Here is an 18,209-nt window from a genome sequence, read left to right on the forward strand (position 1 = left end):
GCGCTGCAGTAGAAAAGCTTTAAAGTAATAGTTGAATAGTGTTATTTGACGTATGGGTGGTGATGGTATGAGGAGGGGGTGCAACAGGCTACGTTCCTCATCGTTGAAACTGAATTGTGGTGTTCCTGTGTGTGTGCAGGGAGTCTCTCTGCCCTGCTGCGTTCCAAATGGGGCCCGCTGAAGAACAACGAAGCCACCATCGGCTTCTACACCAAGCAGATCCTGGAGGGCCTCAAGTATCTCCATGACAACCAGATAGCGCACAGGGACATCAAGGTGAGAGGGAGAGAGAGAGAGAGGGAGAGAGAGAGAGAGAGAGGGAGGGAGAGAGAGGGAGAGAGAGGGAGAGGGAGGAGAGAGAGAGAGGGAGGGAGGGAGGGGGGGGGGTGAGAGAGAGAGAGAGAGAGAGAGAGAGAGACCCCCCTCTCACCATGGTCCCTGACCTCTCTGTCCACAGGGGGACAACGTGCTGATCAACACCTACAGCGGCGTGCTGAAGATATCTGACTTCGGGACGTCCAAGCGGCTGGCGGGGATCAACCCCTGCACAGAGACCTTCACCGGTACGCCCCGCCGCCCTCGACCACCTCCCACCGCTCCCCACCAGTTTAGTTTTAGCCACCTTTAGTCACCTAAAATGTTTTTATGTGTTTGTGTTAGTTAATATTCCATGCGTGAGTTAATCTGGAACCTCTTCCCCCCCCCCCCGAACAGAGACATATACACACACAAACTCCGACTCTCAGACTGACTCAATTTCCCGGAAGACACATGCCCACTCACTCAAACACACGCCCATTTAATTGTTTATGGCGAAAGGAATACAAAAGATTGCACAGCCAAAAGTCCATCCCAACACATTGAACAACTTGAATAAAAACTCCACAACGTGTCAGAACCCAGGTAGCTGTGACCCCCCCACCACAGAGTGAAGGCGTCCCACCGGCACCTTCACTCTGTAGAGCGCTGTCCTCGCTGTCACGCTACTGTTGCCAAAGAACAAGCCGACCCTGTTCGTCAGAGCAGTAATACGTGTCTCTCCTGGGAATAGCCTCTAGCTATGATCAGCCTCTGGGGCTTGGCAAGCTTGTGCCAGTTTGCGACGGCGGGCCCATGGCAGCATAGCTTGGACCTGTTTGTATGAAGTCATCTGACAGCTGATCGGTGCAATGAGTTTGCCATCGCTGTTCTCTTTTGTACTCCTGTCTCTGTGTCCTTCTCTCTCTCTCTTTTCTCTCTGTCTCTCTCTCTTTTCTCTCGCTTTTGGTCTCGCTCTCTCTCTTCGCTCTCTCACCCCTCTCTCTCTCGTCCCCCCCCCCCCCCCCCCCCCCCCCACTCTCTCTCATTCTCTTACAATTGTTTTAATTAAATTCAAATTCAATTGAATTCTGTTTCTATTTCAGTCTCTCTCTCGCCCCCTCTTTCTCACACAGCCACTCTCTGCGCGGTTACGGCCTTTTTATAGTCATGGCTGGCTTATAATGTGTCAACTGACGGTTTAAGGCCCAGAAGCGGTCCTCTAAGGAAGCCCTATATACAGCAGCAGGGCTATAATAAGAACAAAGGACTCCTTTCACAGCTCCCTGCTGTGGACTACTTTGCGTGGCTGAACTCAAGTGACTCAGCGTTACGCCTCCTCCGTGTTAAATGCTGTGTCGTGGTTAACTTACTACCCTGTGATGGGTTGGGATCTGACTGTTCCATTTTGAGCACGCCGCAGCTTTTTCCCTTAGGCGTGTTGACCAATGATATTAATGTCATTTTTCGTGAAAGTAAACTTGAACTGAAGCAGGGATTGAAAAAAGACAACCCATCCATTTCATTAAGAATCTTCTCTGAATATTCTATCATTGATCAATATGAACCTTAAAGGTTTTTGTCTATGTTTGAGTTGTGCAAGTAATTCAGAGCATTTGTATTTAATCCTGGTTTAGTGGAAGAGGCACCAATACGATCAGTGAGCTCTGCAATATCTCGGCATGCATAAAAAAATAATCGTTGTTGAAGATCACAATTAGAAATGGGTTAATTGTGTCAGTTGAACGATTCGTCGACACATGTTTTCCATCACTCATTGGTAGCGATGTGTTCCCCAGGCACACTGCAGTACATGGCCCCGGAGATCATAGACAAGGGCCCGCGGGGCTACGGCAAGCCGGCAGACATCTGGTCCCTCGGATGCACCATCATAGAGATGGCCACGGGGAAACCCCCCTTCTACGAGCTGGGAGAGCCCCAGGCCGCCATGTTTAAGGTGAGGGGGATGCAAACATTCATCAGTCCACTCGCTTGTTCGTTGTTTGATCCGATTGAGGTGATCAATTATTGTTTCAGAAAGAAGAAAATTCCATGTTGTTCAATTTTTTTTTTTTTTATTCATTCAATGAGCATTTAATTACTTAATCATTTTAGGTTGAGTAGAGCAGTGAGATGTTCTGACAAAATTAAACCTGTGTCGCACACAAATTGTATTATCAGTTGATACCATCAGTTGTACTACTAGTTGTTTACCTCTGCCAAAAATTGACTCAATACCCGCATAGGCGCTGTCCTCAAAACAGTCAGTGGGCCAGCAAATGTTTGAACACAAACAAAAACAAAAACGCTCCCACAGGCTCTATATGAGCTTCTCCACCCCCCTTTGCACCACAATATCCACTCTGCGATATTTAAAATTGATCTTCGCGTTATGTAGTGACTCGAAGGGAAGGACGACTTCAAAAGGGGAACGTCGAGAGCCACACATACTGCAATTATGCAAAACATTCCAGACACTTCTATGGAATTACAAAGCAGTCAAAACAGGAGATGATTAGACATTTTTAAATGCTAAATTAGATGTAGAAAAAAAAAAGAAAAAAAAAAAAAAAAAAAAAAAGTATCCTGTTGCACTTAAAGAAAAGACGCCAAAAAAAGTTGGCCGACGCCCGTCCAACCGTCTCCGGGGTCATGTCGGACAGACGGTTTGGCGGAGGCTGCGTGGGAACATAAAATTGAGAGTGTCACGTACCTCTCCTGGCATCTGCATTCCTCAACAGCAGCCTGGGAGGAATGTCCTGGCTCCTTAGCAACCCTCTCTCTGTCTCGGGCTCTGCTCTCACCGTTTAACTCTGAACGTCCTGTCGGTTTAACTAGCGTCTCCTTCAAAGTGAGTCACGTGTGTGTGTCACCTAAGTCGCTTCTCCTCTTAATCGTTTCACTCTTGACAAAGACGTCCCGCGTGTTTGCTTCTCGGGTGTGTCACACAACCTGGCCAGTCTCCCGGTCAACACTGATGAATTTTTGACAGAAATTGGACAGAATTAAGAGTATCGCTCTCTTCCCCATGCTGGTGAGAGGAGAGGTGTTGGACTCCTGGCGTTAAAGGTACTAAGATTGATTCCCCCAGTGTCAACAATCTAGCTTTTGGATTTTTATAAGGTAGAATGAGCAGAAGAGGAATTAACAATTTTTTTCTATGGAGGCAGTGTAGCCACAATAATCATTTGTTAAACTGATCAATAAAACTAAATTTCCCATCTGCCTCGGTCCTCCTCCTCCTCCTCTTCCTCCTCCTCCTCCTCCTCCTCCTCCTCCCCCACCCTGTTCTCCTCCTCCTCCTCCCCCACCCTGTTCTCCCCCTCCTCCTCCTCTTCCTCCTCCTCCTCCTCCTGCCCCTCCTCTTCCTCCCCCAACCTGTCCTCCCCCTCCTCCTCCTCCCCCTCTTCCTCGTCCTCCTGCCCTTCCTCGTCCTCCTCCCTCACCCTGTCCTCCTCTCCTACTCCTCCTCCTCCTCCCCCACCATCCTCTCCTCCTCCTCCCCCACCCTCTCCTCCTCCTCCCCCACCCTCTCCTCCTCCTCCTGCCCCTCCTCCTCTTCCTCTTCCCGTGGCGGGGGTCTCCGCAGGTGGGCATGTTCAAGATCCACCCGGAGATCCCTGCCTCCATGTCCCTGGAGGCCAAGGCCTTCATCCTGCGCTGCTTCGAGCCGGACCCGGACCGCCGTGCCACGGCGCTGGACCTGCTCACCGACGAGTTCCTCACCGTCACCAGCCGCAAGAAGAAGGGCAAGAGCAGCTTCACAGGTGGGTCACCGCCCCACCATCGGCCCCCTGCCGCTCCGCTCATCTACGGCTCCGTCCACGTCCATACTTGATTTGATTTTGATCCTGAAATTTCTCAAATGGGCGCTGAGCTCGCGACTAAATCCGTCTTAATCAGTTTAGTGTAATTCAGTGTATTCCTAAATCCATGCACAGTGTGTATTTTGTGTTTATGCATCGTTTACTTCTTGTTTATATCATTAAATCTGTCAATGTTTTCCTAAAACCAAGTATATTAATTGTGTATGCATCAATTGTGTGTGTAATCAATCAGTATGTGAAGTGTTAGCAACGGGCATCTGCTGCCAAGCTATTGCTTCAGCGTCCTTTTGCAAAGTCCCCTTCTGTTTTGTAAACCCATTCAAACTGACTAATGAGTTGTTTGTGTAACCCCTCCAAAATACCGTCCAATCCACTGCTCCTTGTTCCTATTGGATAGCTTTTCTATTACCAACCAATTCTAAATCAGGTGACACTGTCACACACATTTCCTCACACTCGCCTTTTGTGTGCGTGTTCTTTTTGGAAAAATCTTCCCCCTTAACCCTCTTGAATTCCTTCAGGACCAAGTTTTCTTCGATAATGATATAATGCCATGCCTAACAGTAACTGACCTGTGTCTGTCTCCCTCTCTCCCTCTCTCCCTCCCCAGCCCTGATGCCAGGATCAGGTGAGGTCCTCCCCCGCCTTATTTGCCGCCCTGTGTCGCCCTTGCTTTGCTTAGAGCAGCCATCCTCTTTCTATTTCTGTTCCTGCTTCCTGTCGGAGGCGTGCTGCCTGGTCAGCACGCCTCTGCCCCGGCCCCAGACCTCCAAAGGAACTTCTCTGTGTGGCCTTATTCAAACCGGGGCTCGTTATGTCGGCCCGCCTCATCATTAAATCCTCCGAAAGCTGTCTAGCCGGCCTATCGTTTGTCTCCTCAGGCCTTTTTCTTTCTCTTGTTTTACTCTGACAAAGAGTGCAACTTTCTACTATTCTTGCCCGTTGTTTCTCGGAGCTTCATCATCCTGCCCTATTCCCGTCCAGATCTGGACTCCACTTTGCCTAGAAGCATCCTAGAGGCCTAGAGGACACTCGTCCACATTTCACCTAGGTCGAAGGCGTCATGATCTGTCTCTCCGATTAAGTTTGTTACCTTTCAGTAAAGGGTTTTTAAACCTGCACAATAGTCACATAGTGCAGCTTTGAAAAGGCATTAAAAAACACATTTAGAGAAGAATATCCCGGATTTTGTACGTTCAACCTTTGCTCAGCCCGTGTCCCCCTTGTGGCCGTGCAGAGTACCTGCGCAGCATCTCCTTGCCGGTGCCGGTGGTGGTCGAGGACACCAGCAGCAGCAGCGAGTACGGCTCCGTCTCCCCCGACAACGACCTCAACACCAACCCCTTCATCTTCAAGCCCAGCGTCAAATGCTACAGCGAGAGGGACGTCAAGGGCCCGCGCTCGCTCTTCCTCAGGTAGGGATGGGGGGGGGGGGGGGGGTTCATCAACGGGAGGTCAAGCGGGGGGGGAGGGGGTTGAAGTTTGGCATCAAGCCTATGACTGAAGGCCATGAAGCAGGGAGGGTGGGGGCTCTATTACAGCGATGGCATGTGTGCGTTTGTGCTTTAATTCACCGCAGTCGTTTAATTGAATTGTTGAGAGACGTGTAAGCCGTTGCGTGGGCGATGTGAAATGGCATGTAGAGAATCTCTTACTTCCTCGACATGAAGCGTTCTGGTGTAGAGCACTAAAGCACTCGCCCGCTGTGAAGCATTGATTACAGCCGGGTGAGCACCGCAAAGGTAACACTTAGAATTACATCAAATTTAGCAGACGCTGACACGCTTATGCAAAGCACTTTACAGGGGGTTTGGATACAGTCGGTTAATGAGCCGGTAAGGGGTTAGGCTTCGGCTCAAGAATGCATACAAGTAGGCTACGGACTGTCGGACATTAGGGTTAAAACCCGGAACCGTATCACTAGAAATTAAATTTCAAGGAACTGGGCCAGATTGATGGAAATTAGCTAACCAGGCGAGCATGTTATTCAAGGTATTTTCTCCGCTTCCTTCCAATGTTATGGTAATTCTGCCAGCCTTGCAACAAAGAGATGGATGTGTCAAAGTGTACGATTATCAGGAACATGAGGGCTGAATAAATAAGTAAAAGTATCACCCAGCTACAATCTCTATTATTTTTCTTTTTGCACTTATTCCTTTACAGAAAGTAAACATGCATTATGTTTCTCTCTGGAAAAACAAAATGCCTGAACTTTTACTCAAAGCTCAACTATCCTCAACTATCTATCTTTTTATAGCATTTTTCATACACAAGGCATTCTAAGTGCTTCACATAAAAAACATTGTCATACAATAAAATTAAATAATAGATAAGTAAAAGAAAACATAGGCGAAGTAAAGAAATTAGTAAAATAGATGTAAAATAGAGGCACAGTTAAAAAAGCATTTTAGAAAGTGTAAGTGCAATGTATTTAAGATCAGATCATGTATCTCTCTGGTATCAGGTCAATGAATCAATGATTGACTGACTGTCTCCTGTGGGTGCAGCATCCCCGTGGAGAACTTTGAGGACCACAGCGCGCCACCCTCCCCCGACGAGAAGGACTCAGGGTTCTTCATGCTGAGGAAGGACAGCGAGCGGCGGGCCACGCTGCACCACATCCTGACCGAGGACCGCGACACCGTGGTGGGGAACATCATGGAGGCCCTGCACCAGGTACACGCACGCACGCACACACACGCACGCACGCACGCACGCACGCACGCACGCACGCGCGCGCATGCGCGCGCGCACGTACGTGGTGGGGAACATCATGGAGGCCCTGCATCAGGCACATACGCACGCACGCACACAAACAAACATGCACGCACGCACGCACGCAGACACACACACACACACACACTTGGTGGGGAACGTCATGGAGGCCCTGCATCAGGTCTGTACACACACGCATGCCCGCATACAAGTGCGTGCACTGTGGCGGGGGGCAGATACAACGGATCAATTTTTGCATAACAGGAGATAAGTTAACAGTTGGTTTTAATCCCTCCGAAGGGACATTTTGTGTTTGGGGAGCAGATTATTATTAATTGTATTTAATTCATAATTTAATTAATATTGGTCTCACAAATCAATTTGATATGAATATAGTATGATCCAAGATAAGGTTAACATTAATATCAAATGTGAAATGGATTCTGTATTTATATTTTTCGCAAATTCGCTGTTATTATGGTATCAACTGACATTCACTAACGTCGTGCTGAAAAATGACAAATGACAGCCAGTCAAGAGGGGAAAGACATCCTCCATAAGACAGAAACCAACCCCCACGGCCTTACCACTTTAACTCGGTGCTCTCTCTCTCTCTCTCTCTCTCCCCCCTCCCCCCCCTCCTCCCTTCCCTTAGGGCTCTGAGGAGAGCCGTCTCCGGTGCAGCCACGTCTCCACGCTGGTGGTAAGCCTGGCCGACTTTGTGCGCGCGGCCGACCGCAAGATCATCGCGGGCACGCTGTCTCAGCTCAAGCTGGAGCTGGACTTCGACAGCGCCGCCATCAGCCAGCTGCAGGTGGTGCTGTTTGGCTTCCAGGATGCGGTGAGTAGTGGGAGACACGCGCTCGCACACGCACACAGACACAGGCGGACAGACATATGCATGGACAGACACACACACAAACACACAGACACATGCACAGGCATACAGACGCATGCACAGAGAGACATATGCATGCACAGACACACCCAAACACACACAGCCAAACAGACGCATGCACAGAAACACAGACGTATGCACAGGCACGCACACACACACACACCCACACACACACACACACACACCCACACACACACACACACACACCCACACACACACACACACACACACACACACACACACACACACACACACACACACAGTCACACACATGCACACACACATGCACACACACGCACATACACGTGCACAGCCGACAGAGCCCCCTCCGTTGGCCCCTGCTGGCTGTAGGTGACCATGACTCTGGTATCTACGCCCTCTCCCTCATTTGAACCGCGCTCAGTGAGCGGCGTCCTTCCCCTGGGGGCCGTGCCCTTGGAGCCCCCCCAGTACGCATGCTCCTGCCTGGTGACCTAGTAACGGGCGCGACGGGTGACCTACTGAGGCCCGTCGGAGCCCAGGAAATAGGGCTTCACTTCTTCTACTGGAATTAGAAATGGTAGAATGAAAAGAAGAAGCTTTCAGGCTTTTTTGCCAAGTTACATTATTCATGTCACAACCAGGTAATACGTGAACATATTCAGAAGCTCTATTGTATAAGGTCGGCCTATTTGGTGTGTGTTGTTCTTATGTCTTTTTGTCGTTCCATTTAAATTGTTAAGTGAATTCATCCATCTGTCCAGACATAATATACATTTGTATGGCATAATGGCACCCAGCTTTTAAGACATTTCTTCAATAACACAACAGGGGCCCTTAAAATATGTGACTGTTGTAAGTTTTGCAATGCAGGAGCATGTTTTCAGTTATTGCACATTGTGTTAACAGGCAGACATGTCTAGGCTTTGGTCCTTGCCGTAATGTGGCAGATGAGACATGCTTTCACAACTGCGGGAAAGATGTTGTGTAATCCTCCGTTTCCAAAGCGCTGGTGCCCCCTGCTGGACGGACATCGTAATAATATACTCAGAGAGAGGAAGCGCTGATGACCGATTGGGACGCAGCTGTTCTGTGTGGAGTAGCTAGGTCATATCCACCTGAAGTGGAATACGTCCACACGGTGTTGTGTGTGCGTGTGCTTTGTTGCACTAGTCATCTTTCATCATTTTTTTTATTAATCCTAGACAGAAATTATGACAAATCCTACCCGCTCGTCATGACCCCCTCCCCCACTTATGTGCGTTCATACCACAGTATTGTTGTGTACTTCTGATTTGAAAACGTTCCAAGTTTGTGTGTTATTTTTCAATAAGGCAACACCTCTGACTTTTATCAGTTGCCAATCAATGAATCAAAGATTATAAATGGTGAAACATAATGCCCAACCAGATGTTTGCTTAACGATGCAAACAGTGTATGTTTATTTTCAGGACGTTTATTAATGATTCATCCCTTACTTATTTGAATGTAACCCTTCTTCTGGGTGTCGGCAGGTCAACAAAGTGTTGAGGAACCACAACATCAAGCCTCACTGGATGTTCGCCCTGGACAACATCATCCGCAAGGCTGTGCAGACAGCCATCACCATCCTGGTGCCAGGTGAGGCCTGGTGAACCTCACAGCCCCGTGGCCAGGTTCACTCTAACCCGGAGAGACTCCTGCTGTACCTGTCCTACAGCACTCTTTATGTCAGTAGTAATAGGGAATGTGGACGGTTAAATGGTGCTTATACATGTGTATGAGGAGTAAAACACTTTGGTTTGTCCCGTTATTTGAAGATAATGTACGACAAAGTATAATACTTGCCAATAGCGAGACAGCTCAGATTGGTTAATGCTGCTTATATCATAGTTACCAACAAAGATCAAATATTAGTGACTTTCATCTTTAATATTATTGGGTTCTATCAACGCAGTCTTCTTAAATTGTAATATTCTTCAGTGGTGCTTTGGGTATGTTGTTTTGGTATCATCCAGGGAACCTCTTATTGGTATATTTTGTTATATCAGAATCAGAATCTCTTTATTGTCATTGCACAAAGTGCAACGAAATTGGGGTGGAGGCTCTCAAAATAAGGAAATATACAAATATATATATTATAAACCTGGTTATATCTTACCGTTGTCAGCATTGTTGGATTTGTCGCGCAGTTTCTTCTGGAGTCACCGCTTTACTCCGGTGAAGAGGAAGCAAAGCTCCCTCCGGTGCTCGGAGGCGTACCGACCCACGTCTCTCTCCTCCCCAGAGCTGAGGCCCCACTTCAGCCTGGCGTCGGAGGGCGACGCCGCCGACCCGGAGGACGCCGACGACGACTACGGCTACGGGGGCGGGGGCCGGGCGGCGGCCCAGCGGGGCCGGGGCCGGGGCCCCTCGCCGGCCCCTCCCCCCACCCCGCACGACGACACGGTCGGCACGTCGGGCGTGAGCACGCTCAGCTCCACCGTGTCCAACGAGTCGCCCGCCGCCTGCCGCTCCATCAGCATGGAGCTGGGCCGCATGAAGCTGGAGACCACCCGGTAGGGGGCCGCGCGTGTGTGCGTGTGCGTGTGCGTGTGCGTGTGCGTGTGTGTGTGTGTGTGTGTGTGTGTGTGTGTGTGTGTGTGTGTGTGTGTGTGTGTGTGTGTGTGTGTGTGTGTGTGTGTGTGTGTGTGTGTGTGTGTGTGTGTGTGTGTGTGTGTGTGTGCGTGCGTGTGTGTGTGTGTGCAAATCATTGACTGAGTGAACCGTACAAGAATTCCAGTGCACCTGTGCTTGGACAAATGGCAAACTAAACTTTTGCTGGACTTCCCTTAATTATCGCGCTGTTGTACTATTGTTGTTTATGGTGTCAGATAAGATCCTTCTTTACTGGTCGTTAAATACGCCAGCCTAGCTGTGTGGCAATGCAATCAACATTATTTTAACCTGGTTTATCCGTATCCAAAACTCGTCCCTTTCTTAAGAGTCCAGGTCCCATTATATTGTGCAGTCCATATTGTGAAACCCTTTGTGCCAAAAAAAAAACTACAACTCCCATGCGGCCCCTCATTGATGTGGCCCCCCCCAGACTGCTGGAGCAGCTGGTGGAGCGCGAGCGGGAGTACCAGGCCGTGCTGCAGCAGGTGCTGGAGGAGAGGGAGCAGGACATCCAGCTGCTCAGACTGCGCTCTCAGACCCCAGGTACGCTCTCCGAGCGTCTAGCCTGAGGAGGAAGACCGCGCTCGGCCCGCTGGCAGTCTGCATGGGGCCTGTGTGTTTTTGTATGGGTTGTGTTTGTGTCTTTGTGTGTGTTGTGTAACTGTTTTTGTATGTGTTGTGTACTTGTTGTGCATGTGTTTTATAGTATGGCCCCTAAAGCATTCAAATATATTTGTTTATTGATTGGTTTTGCATGAAAAGTTGTCTGGTTCACGAAACCAGACAATAAAAAACACTTTTCGTGTGTCTCAAGCTAGTCATAAGTTAGGGAATCAGTATTTATAGTACAGAGAGTAAACCATTGTTTGGTTAAATAGACATCTGTTTTTCCCCAGAGCGCCTGAAGCATCTCGTAGACCCGGTGGGACGGCCGAGTCCCGGTGCAGAGACGCCCCAGGACCCTGAGCTCAGCGGCTGGCTCGGAGACCACGGTGTGGACCAGGAGGCCATAGAGAGGGTAGGCCACTTCTGGTCTGGGGTCCCGCGTCCCCACCTTCAATGTACCTCTGTATATGACGGTGTTGTCAACGGAGCATCCGTACCGCTTGGAACAATTATGCAGTTCCTGAACCTGACACTTGATGGCAGTATAAACACCTCTTACCAAAGCTGCTGTGTACTCATACAGCAGGATAAACGGGTCATTACAGTTAGCCCAACCAGATGTGGTTGGCTTAAATCAAAGCCAACACTGAATTATGAATCACTGTTTGTGTCCTAGCTTTGTATTACCATTAGTAATTGAATAATTATGAGCAAACTAAGAACTGTAAAAAAACTTTTAACAATTACAATGGGTCATTGAACAGAAGAAAACGCTCAATGGACATAATATATATGTTTCATGTTGAAAGAAAAGGAGTGATATTGAGTTTATTTTCATGACCAATAACTTGTATTACAAAACGTCAATCAAACTAATGGGCGATAGACCCGGACACGGCTTGGGAGGGATGAGATATCAAAGGATCCTTCTCATGATTTGAAGAAAATATATAAATGCATATCTAACTAATCAATTGTACTGTTTTTTTTGTTCTCTACAGCTAGTACAGGAAGAATACACATTGGACGACATCCTCCACAATGTGACGAGAGACGACCTGAAGTGTTTAAGACTCAGGTATACCATGCAATACCATACAATTTTCCATTATACAATACTATACCTCACTATACTATATTCTACAATACTTAACTATATCATACCCTGCCATACCATTCTATATTAAACAGTAGTATACAATACTATACCATATCATACTATACTATATTATTATACCATACTATACTACACCATATCGTACTATATTATACAGTCCAATACAATACTATACTACACCATACCACACTATATTATACGTATTATGCAATACTACAGCGTACCCTACTATGCAATACGATACAACACAATACCACAGCGTGCTGTACTATACAAATAGTATACCACAATAATCATTTCCTTAGTTAATAATACTGTACCATATTATACTTTAGCTTAAAATTATGTGTGAAACATAAACAACAAAAATATCCTTCAAGCTGCTTGTACTAACAAGTCTTCCTGTCCCTTCTAATAATTGTATTTGTGCGTGTGTCTCTTCTGTGGACAGAGGGGGGGTGCTCTGCAAGCTGTGGAAGGCCATCAAGGACGACAGGAAGAACCCGGGATGAGGCGTGACCGGGACCCGGGACCTGGTCACCTAGCAACAGCCCAACGGCCCCCCTCTCTGTTCCACCGAGTGCTTCGGCGCCGTCCTCTTGCTGTCCTGTTTTGTTACCATCATGCTTTCTTAAACCTCAGTATTTATTCCAAAAGGGACCCTTTGACTTAAAGGCGCAGCGGACCTGTCGTGTGTGCGCACCCCGTTTTTGCGGGGTACCGTCGTTTTCAATTCTCGTGGAGAGTTTATGGAATCGTGTTTTTTTTATTTAAGGCTCACTTGAGCTTTTACTTTGAAAGTGTATAGCAGAAGAAAAGGGACAAACAGTTGAAGTGCCACTAATGTTTGTTTTTGTTTGTTTTCAGCCATTTAGCTGAGAATTAGTCAAGCGTAACAGCTGACGCCCCTGAGAATTCACCCTGATCACATTCGTTTTCTGTAAATCACTGTTGGGAGATAGAGACGAAAGGCGCTTAAAATTTAGATGCTCGTATTTATTTGTTTACAGAATTGATTTTAAATGAATTATCTTCAAGCCAGCCTGTTGGTTTATCCTCATTACCAATTAACTTTATTAGGATGGAAATCTTATAATCACTACTTTATTTTAATGATGTTTTAATATTGACCTTCATGGCGTATCTTTTGTTTTTTTATTTAACTTTTAACTTTGTATTTGTTTTTCAACCTTTTGTTAAGAGCCAATTTTGTTTACTGTCATTTGTGGTATGTTCATTTGTGGGATGAAGGTTATAGGTAGATATCTTAAATATGTGTTCATGTTATTTGTAATGCCATCAGAAAACAGGGCTAGATAATGTCTGTGTGCATTGAATCATTCTTAATATACTAAACGTTTGAAACATACATTGTTTAAGTATTTTAGAGCTATTGCAGACGATTGGACATAAGTTGTATACTTTGTAAGCTTAAACCAGCCCAGTGGGTCCACATAATTGTTTTCATTGTACATTGACACTATATTATTGGTGTTTTAACCGATTATGATCAGAAATCTAATTATTTAATTCAGTGTATAACTTCAAAATGTGCATTACATTATAAATTGTCAAGTTTATCACTTGTTTATATTATTTAATGCTTTAATTGAATAATGAGGAAAATAGTTGAGGACACCTGTCAGTTTTGTTTCTTATTTATTTGAGCTAATGAATTTGTGCACAATAAATATATTTTGTCTTGTACCTGAAATCACCACCACATATCAGTTTTTTGTATCACTATCTATCTATCTCTATCTATCTATGAATTCTGCTACACACAGACATGCTATGTCTACTATTAACTGTTTCATGCGCATATATATTCTATCATACTAATATTGTTTCACACACATGCATAAAGACATGGGACAATCTTGTATACTTGTATAATAACATTGTTACAAACATGTGTTATACAGTCACACATACTATTCAGAAGATTCAGACATAATGTATATTTTAATATCCACAGACAGACATATATATATATATATACAGGTGTTTGCGTGTGTGTGTGTGTGTGTGTGTGTGTGTGTGTCAGCTCAGAGGACCTCAGCATAATCTTCATGAGGTTATTTTAATTTATTGCTGAATCAAAGGATTAGTAGGCCTATCATGCATAATGAATCTGACAATTCAGTCCAATTTTGAGTTTCAAGCAGAGGATAATATGTGAGGCTGGATAAAATCAAAACCCGCATAGTCTCCCTTACTAAACGCTATAGTATTCGAGAGGACCACAGTGCTATGCGTGCTACAGGTGGAGCACGAGGAGCACCCACCCAGTGCCGCCGCTCCCATAACGCGCACTACGCGCTGCGCGTAGGGCCTCAAGTCCTGAGGGGGCCCCCAAAAAAAAAAAAAAAAAAAAAATTCTTACTTGTATACTTCTGGTTTTAAGTTTGTATTTATGGATAAATATTTAATTTAAAAGATTTTGGACATTCCAATACTTGTGTGTACTGTATGTATGTTTTGGCTGTTCTGTGAACTGTGTTTACAGAGTAGATTTAACTTTTGCGTTTTAATAAAATGTTAAACTGGCTCCCATAAAGGAGTTATGCTTAGGGCCCCAAAATAGCTACGACCAATAAAAAACCTCAGTGTTACCCCTTATGTTTTTTTTCATGACGACCAAAGTAAAACAACAGTGTTACCCCTTACGTTTTTTTTCATGACGACCAATAAAAAACAACAGTGTTACCCCTTATGTTTTTTTTCATTACGACCAATAAAAAACAACAGTGTTACTTATGTCCTAATGTTTTTTTTCATGACGACCAATAAAAACAACAGTGTTACTCCTTATGTTTTATTTGACAAAGACAACAGTGTTACCCCTTGTGGTTTTTTTCATGACGACCAATATAAACAACAGTGTTACCCCTTATATTTTTTTTCTTGACGACCAAAAAAAACGACAGTGTTACCCCTTGTGTTTTTTTTCATGACGACCAAAGTAAAACAACAGTGTTACCCCCTATGTTTTATTTGATAAATATAGACCCTTATGTTTATTTCATGACAGCCGATAAAAAACGACAGTTACCCCTCATGTTTTTTCCATGTTGACCAAAAAAAAACGACAGTGCCACCCCTGTCTACGTTTTTGCGGGGATCCAAAAATGAGCTGTTTAAAGTGTTAACCTCCGACCTTAACAATGCACCAACAAGACACCGGACATAGGCATCACGAAGGTTATACTTGACTTTATAATTCACATGAAATAGATATAAGAGTCTTACAACAGAAGACATCAACCGGACTTGAACCCCGGTCTCCAGGGGGATAGGCAGAGTGCACTCCACTGCACCACTGAGGCGATGACATTACACAATAATCAATCATCAATAAAGAGGATATACATGACATTAAAATGTATGTGTGTATTTCTATTATTTTCCTTATGTTTTTTTTCATGACGACCAATAAAAAACGACAGTGTTACCCCTTATGTTTTATTTGACAAAGACAACAGTGTTACCCCTTATGTTTTTTTCATGACGACCAATAAAAAACAACAGTGTTACCCCTTGTGTTTTTTTTCATGACGACCAATAAAAAACAACAGTGTTACCCCTTATGGTTTTTTTCATGACGACCAATAAAAAACAACAGTGTTACCCCTTATGTTTTTTTCATGACGACCAATAAAAAACAACAGTGTTACCCCTTATGGTTTTTTTCATGACGACCAATAAAAAACAATAGTGTTAGTCGACTCTTCCGCGATCTGATCGCATTTCTCGAGTCAGATTACGCAGTGCCATGTCGCCAAACTAGGACTGTGCGGCTGGAGAAAATGTACAGCGAAGCAGCAGCCTCCCTCCGTGAGATCCTGTCCTTAACGGAGAATGTTGCCATCACCACGATGCTTGGAAAGCGTCGGTTACGGAGTCGTGCTTGACCGTGACTTTTTCAACGACTGGGTTGTGCAGAGTGCGATCCTGAAGACCCGCTCAATGCCAGAGAGGCACACTGTGGGAAACATGAATTTTAGTTTCCAACTATTTATTTAAAAACTAAAATATCTGTTTTAATGTGTGTATGTTCAATCAAATGTTTTTATATCTTAAACAAATTCCGTTGCAAAGAGGAGGCGCGGAGGTTCAATATCCTAATGAAAAATAGTTAGTCGGCCAACGCTGGCACATTTTGCCGATTGTAAATTGACAAGAGAAATTGTAAACGTTCACAATCCTGCTCTGTGATATTTAATTTATCGTAATTTCTATTATCTTGTGCGTGGCGCACATGCATGTGTTCATGCATCGTTTTTTCCTCGCTGCTGCTTGCTCCTCAGATGCGGCGAATTTCAAAACTGTCGGGCGTGGTAAATGTTGGCCCGCTCCTTTCAGTGCGTCAACAGATCTCCGACATTTTCAAATGACGTTAAATCTTAATAAACAACATGAAATTCTTAGGATTTGTTCTGTAAATTTATGTATGCATATTATTATTTTAACAAATTTTTATTTTTTATTTTTTATATGAGAGGTACCGGATCTGCCCAAATAAGTACCGGAACACAGGGAGGCCAAAATTAAGAGGTGCTGGATCTTGTTCCGGCAGGATCCGGCTCAAATTAACCACTGGTGTTACCCCTTATGTTTTTTTTCATGACGACCAATAAAAACAACAGTGTTACCCCGTATGTTTTTTTTCATGACGACCAATAAAAAACGACAGTGTTACCCCTTATGTTTTTTTTCATGAAGACCAATAAAAACATCAGTGTTACCCCTTAGGTTTTTTTTCATGACGACCAATAAAAAACCACAGTGTTACCCCTTATGTTTTTTTTTCATGACGACCAATAAAAAACCACAGTGTTACCCCTTATGTTTTTTTTCATGACGACCAAAGTAAAACAACAGTGTTACCCCTTATGTTTTTTTTCATGACGACCAATAAAAAACAACAGTGTTACCCCTTATGTTTTTTTTCATGACGACCAATAAAAAACAACAGTGTTACTTATGTCCTTATGTTTTTTTTTATGACGACAAATAAAAACAACAGTGTTACTCCTTATGTTTTATTTGACAAAGACAACAGTGTTACCCCTTATGGTTTTTTTCATGACGACCAATAAAAAACAACAGTGTTACCCCTTATGTTTTTTTTCATGACGACCAATAAAAAACAACAGTGTTACCCCTTATGTTTTTTTTCATGACGACCAATAAAAAACGACAGTGTTACCCCTTATGTTTTTTTCATGTCGACCAATAAAAAAAACACACTGTTACCCCTTATGTTTTTTTTCATGTCGACCAATAATAAACCACAGTGTTACCCCTTATGCTTTTTTTCATGACGACCAATAAAAAATGACAGTGTTACCCCTTATGTTTTTTTTCATGACGACCAATAAAAAACGACAGTGTTACCCCTTATGTTTTTTTTCATGAAGACCAATAAAAACAACAGTGTTACCCCTTATGTTTTTTTTTCATGACGACCAATAAAAAACCACAGTGTTACCCCTTATGTTTTTTTTCATGACGACCAATAAAAAACATCAGTGTTACCCCTTATGTTTTTTTTCATGACGACCAAAGTAAAACAACCGTGTTACCCCTTATGTTTTTTTTCATGATGACCAATAAAAAACAACAGTGTTACCCCTTATGTTTTTTTTCATGACGACCAATAAAAAACAACAGTGTTACTTATGTCCTTATGTTTTTTTTCATGACGACCAATAAAAACAACAGTGTTACTCCTTATGTTTTATTTGACAAAGACAACAGTGTTACCCCTTATGTTTTTTTTCATGACGACCAATAAAAAACGACAGTGTTACCCCTTATGTTTTTTTTCATGAAGACCAATACAAAAAAAAGGCAGTGTTACCCCTTATGTTTTTTTTCATGACGACCAATAAAAAACAACAGTGTTACCCCTTATGTTTTTTTTCATGACGACCAATAAAAAACAACAGTGTTACCCCTTATGTTTTTTTTCATGACGACCAATAAAAAACAACAGTGTTACCCCTTAGGTTTTTTTTCATGACGACCAATAAAAAAACAACAGTGTTACCCCTTAGGTTTTTTTTCATGACGACCAATAAAAAAACACAGTGTTACCCCTTATGTTTTTTTTTCATAACGACCAATA

The 18,209-nt window shown here is 44.2% G+C and overlaps 1 protein-coding gene across 1 annotated transcript in view; it reads left to right on the top strand.

Moving 5' to 3' along the window:
• map3k5 (mitogen-activated protein kinase kinase kinase 5) overlaps positions 1-13,790 on the top strand; it is a 50,806-nt gene extending 37,016 nt beyond the window's left edge. The window contains exons 15-28 of the mRNA XM_060042439.1: positions 67-276; positions 458-563; positions 2,097-2,254; positions 3,887-4,064; positions 4,735-4,752; positions 5,362-5,539; positions 6,632-6,800; positions 7,495-7,680; positions 9,231-9,336; positions 9,983-10,253; positions 10,784-10,896; positions 11,250-11,371; positions 11,961-12,037; positions 12,528-13,790. Coding sequence (XP_059898422.1) covers positions 67-276; positions 458-563; positions 2,097-2,254; positions 3,887-4,064; positions 4,735-4,752; positions 5,362-5,539; positions 6,632-6,800; positions 7,495-7,680; positions 9,231-9,336; positions 9,983-10,253; positions 10,784-10,896; positions 11,250-11,371; positions 11,961-12,037; positions 12,528-12,588 — 1,953 coding nt within the window. The 3' untranslated portion in view covers positions 12,589-13,790. The remainder of the gene's footprint in view (positions 1-66; positions 277-457; positions 564-2,096; positions 2,255-3,886; positions 4,065-4,734; positions 4,753-5,361; positions 5,540-6,631; positions 6,801-7,494; positions 7,681-9,230; positions 9,337-9,982; positions 10,254-10,783; positions 10,897-11,249; positions 11,372-11,960; positions 12,038-12,527) is intronic.
• Positions 13,791-18,209: the final 4,419 nt, after the last annotated feature.

This window comes from Gadus macrocephalus, chromosome 21, assembly GCF_031168955.1.
Source record: "Gadus macrocephalus chromosome 21, ASM3116895v1".
Lineage (NCBI taxonomy): Eukaryota > Metazoa > Chordata > Actinopteri > Gadiformes > Gadidae > Gadus > Gadus macrocephalus.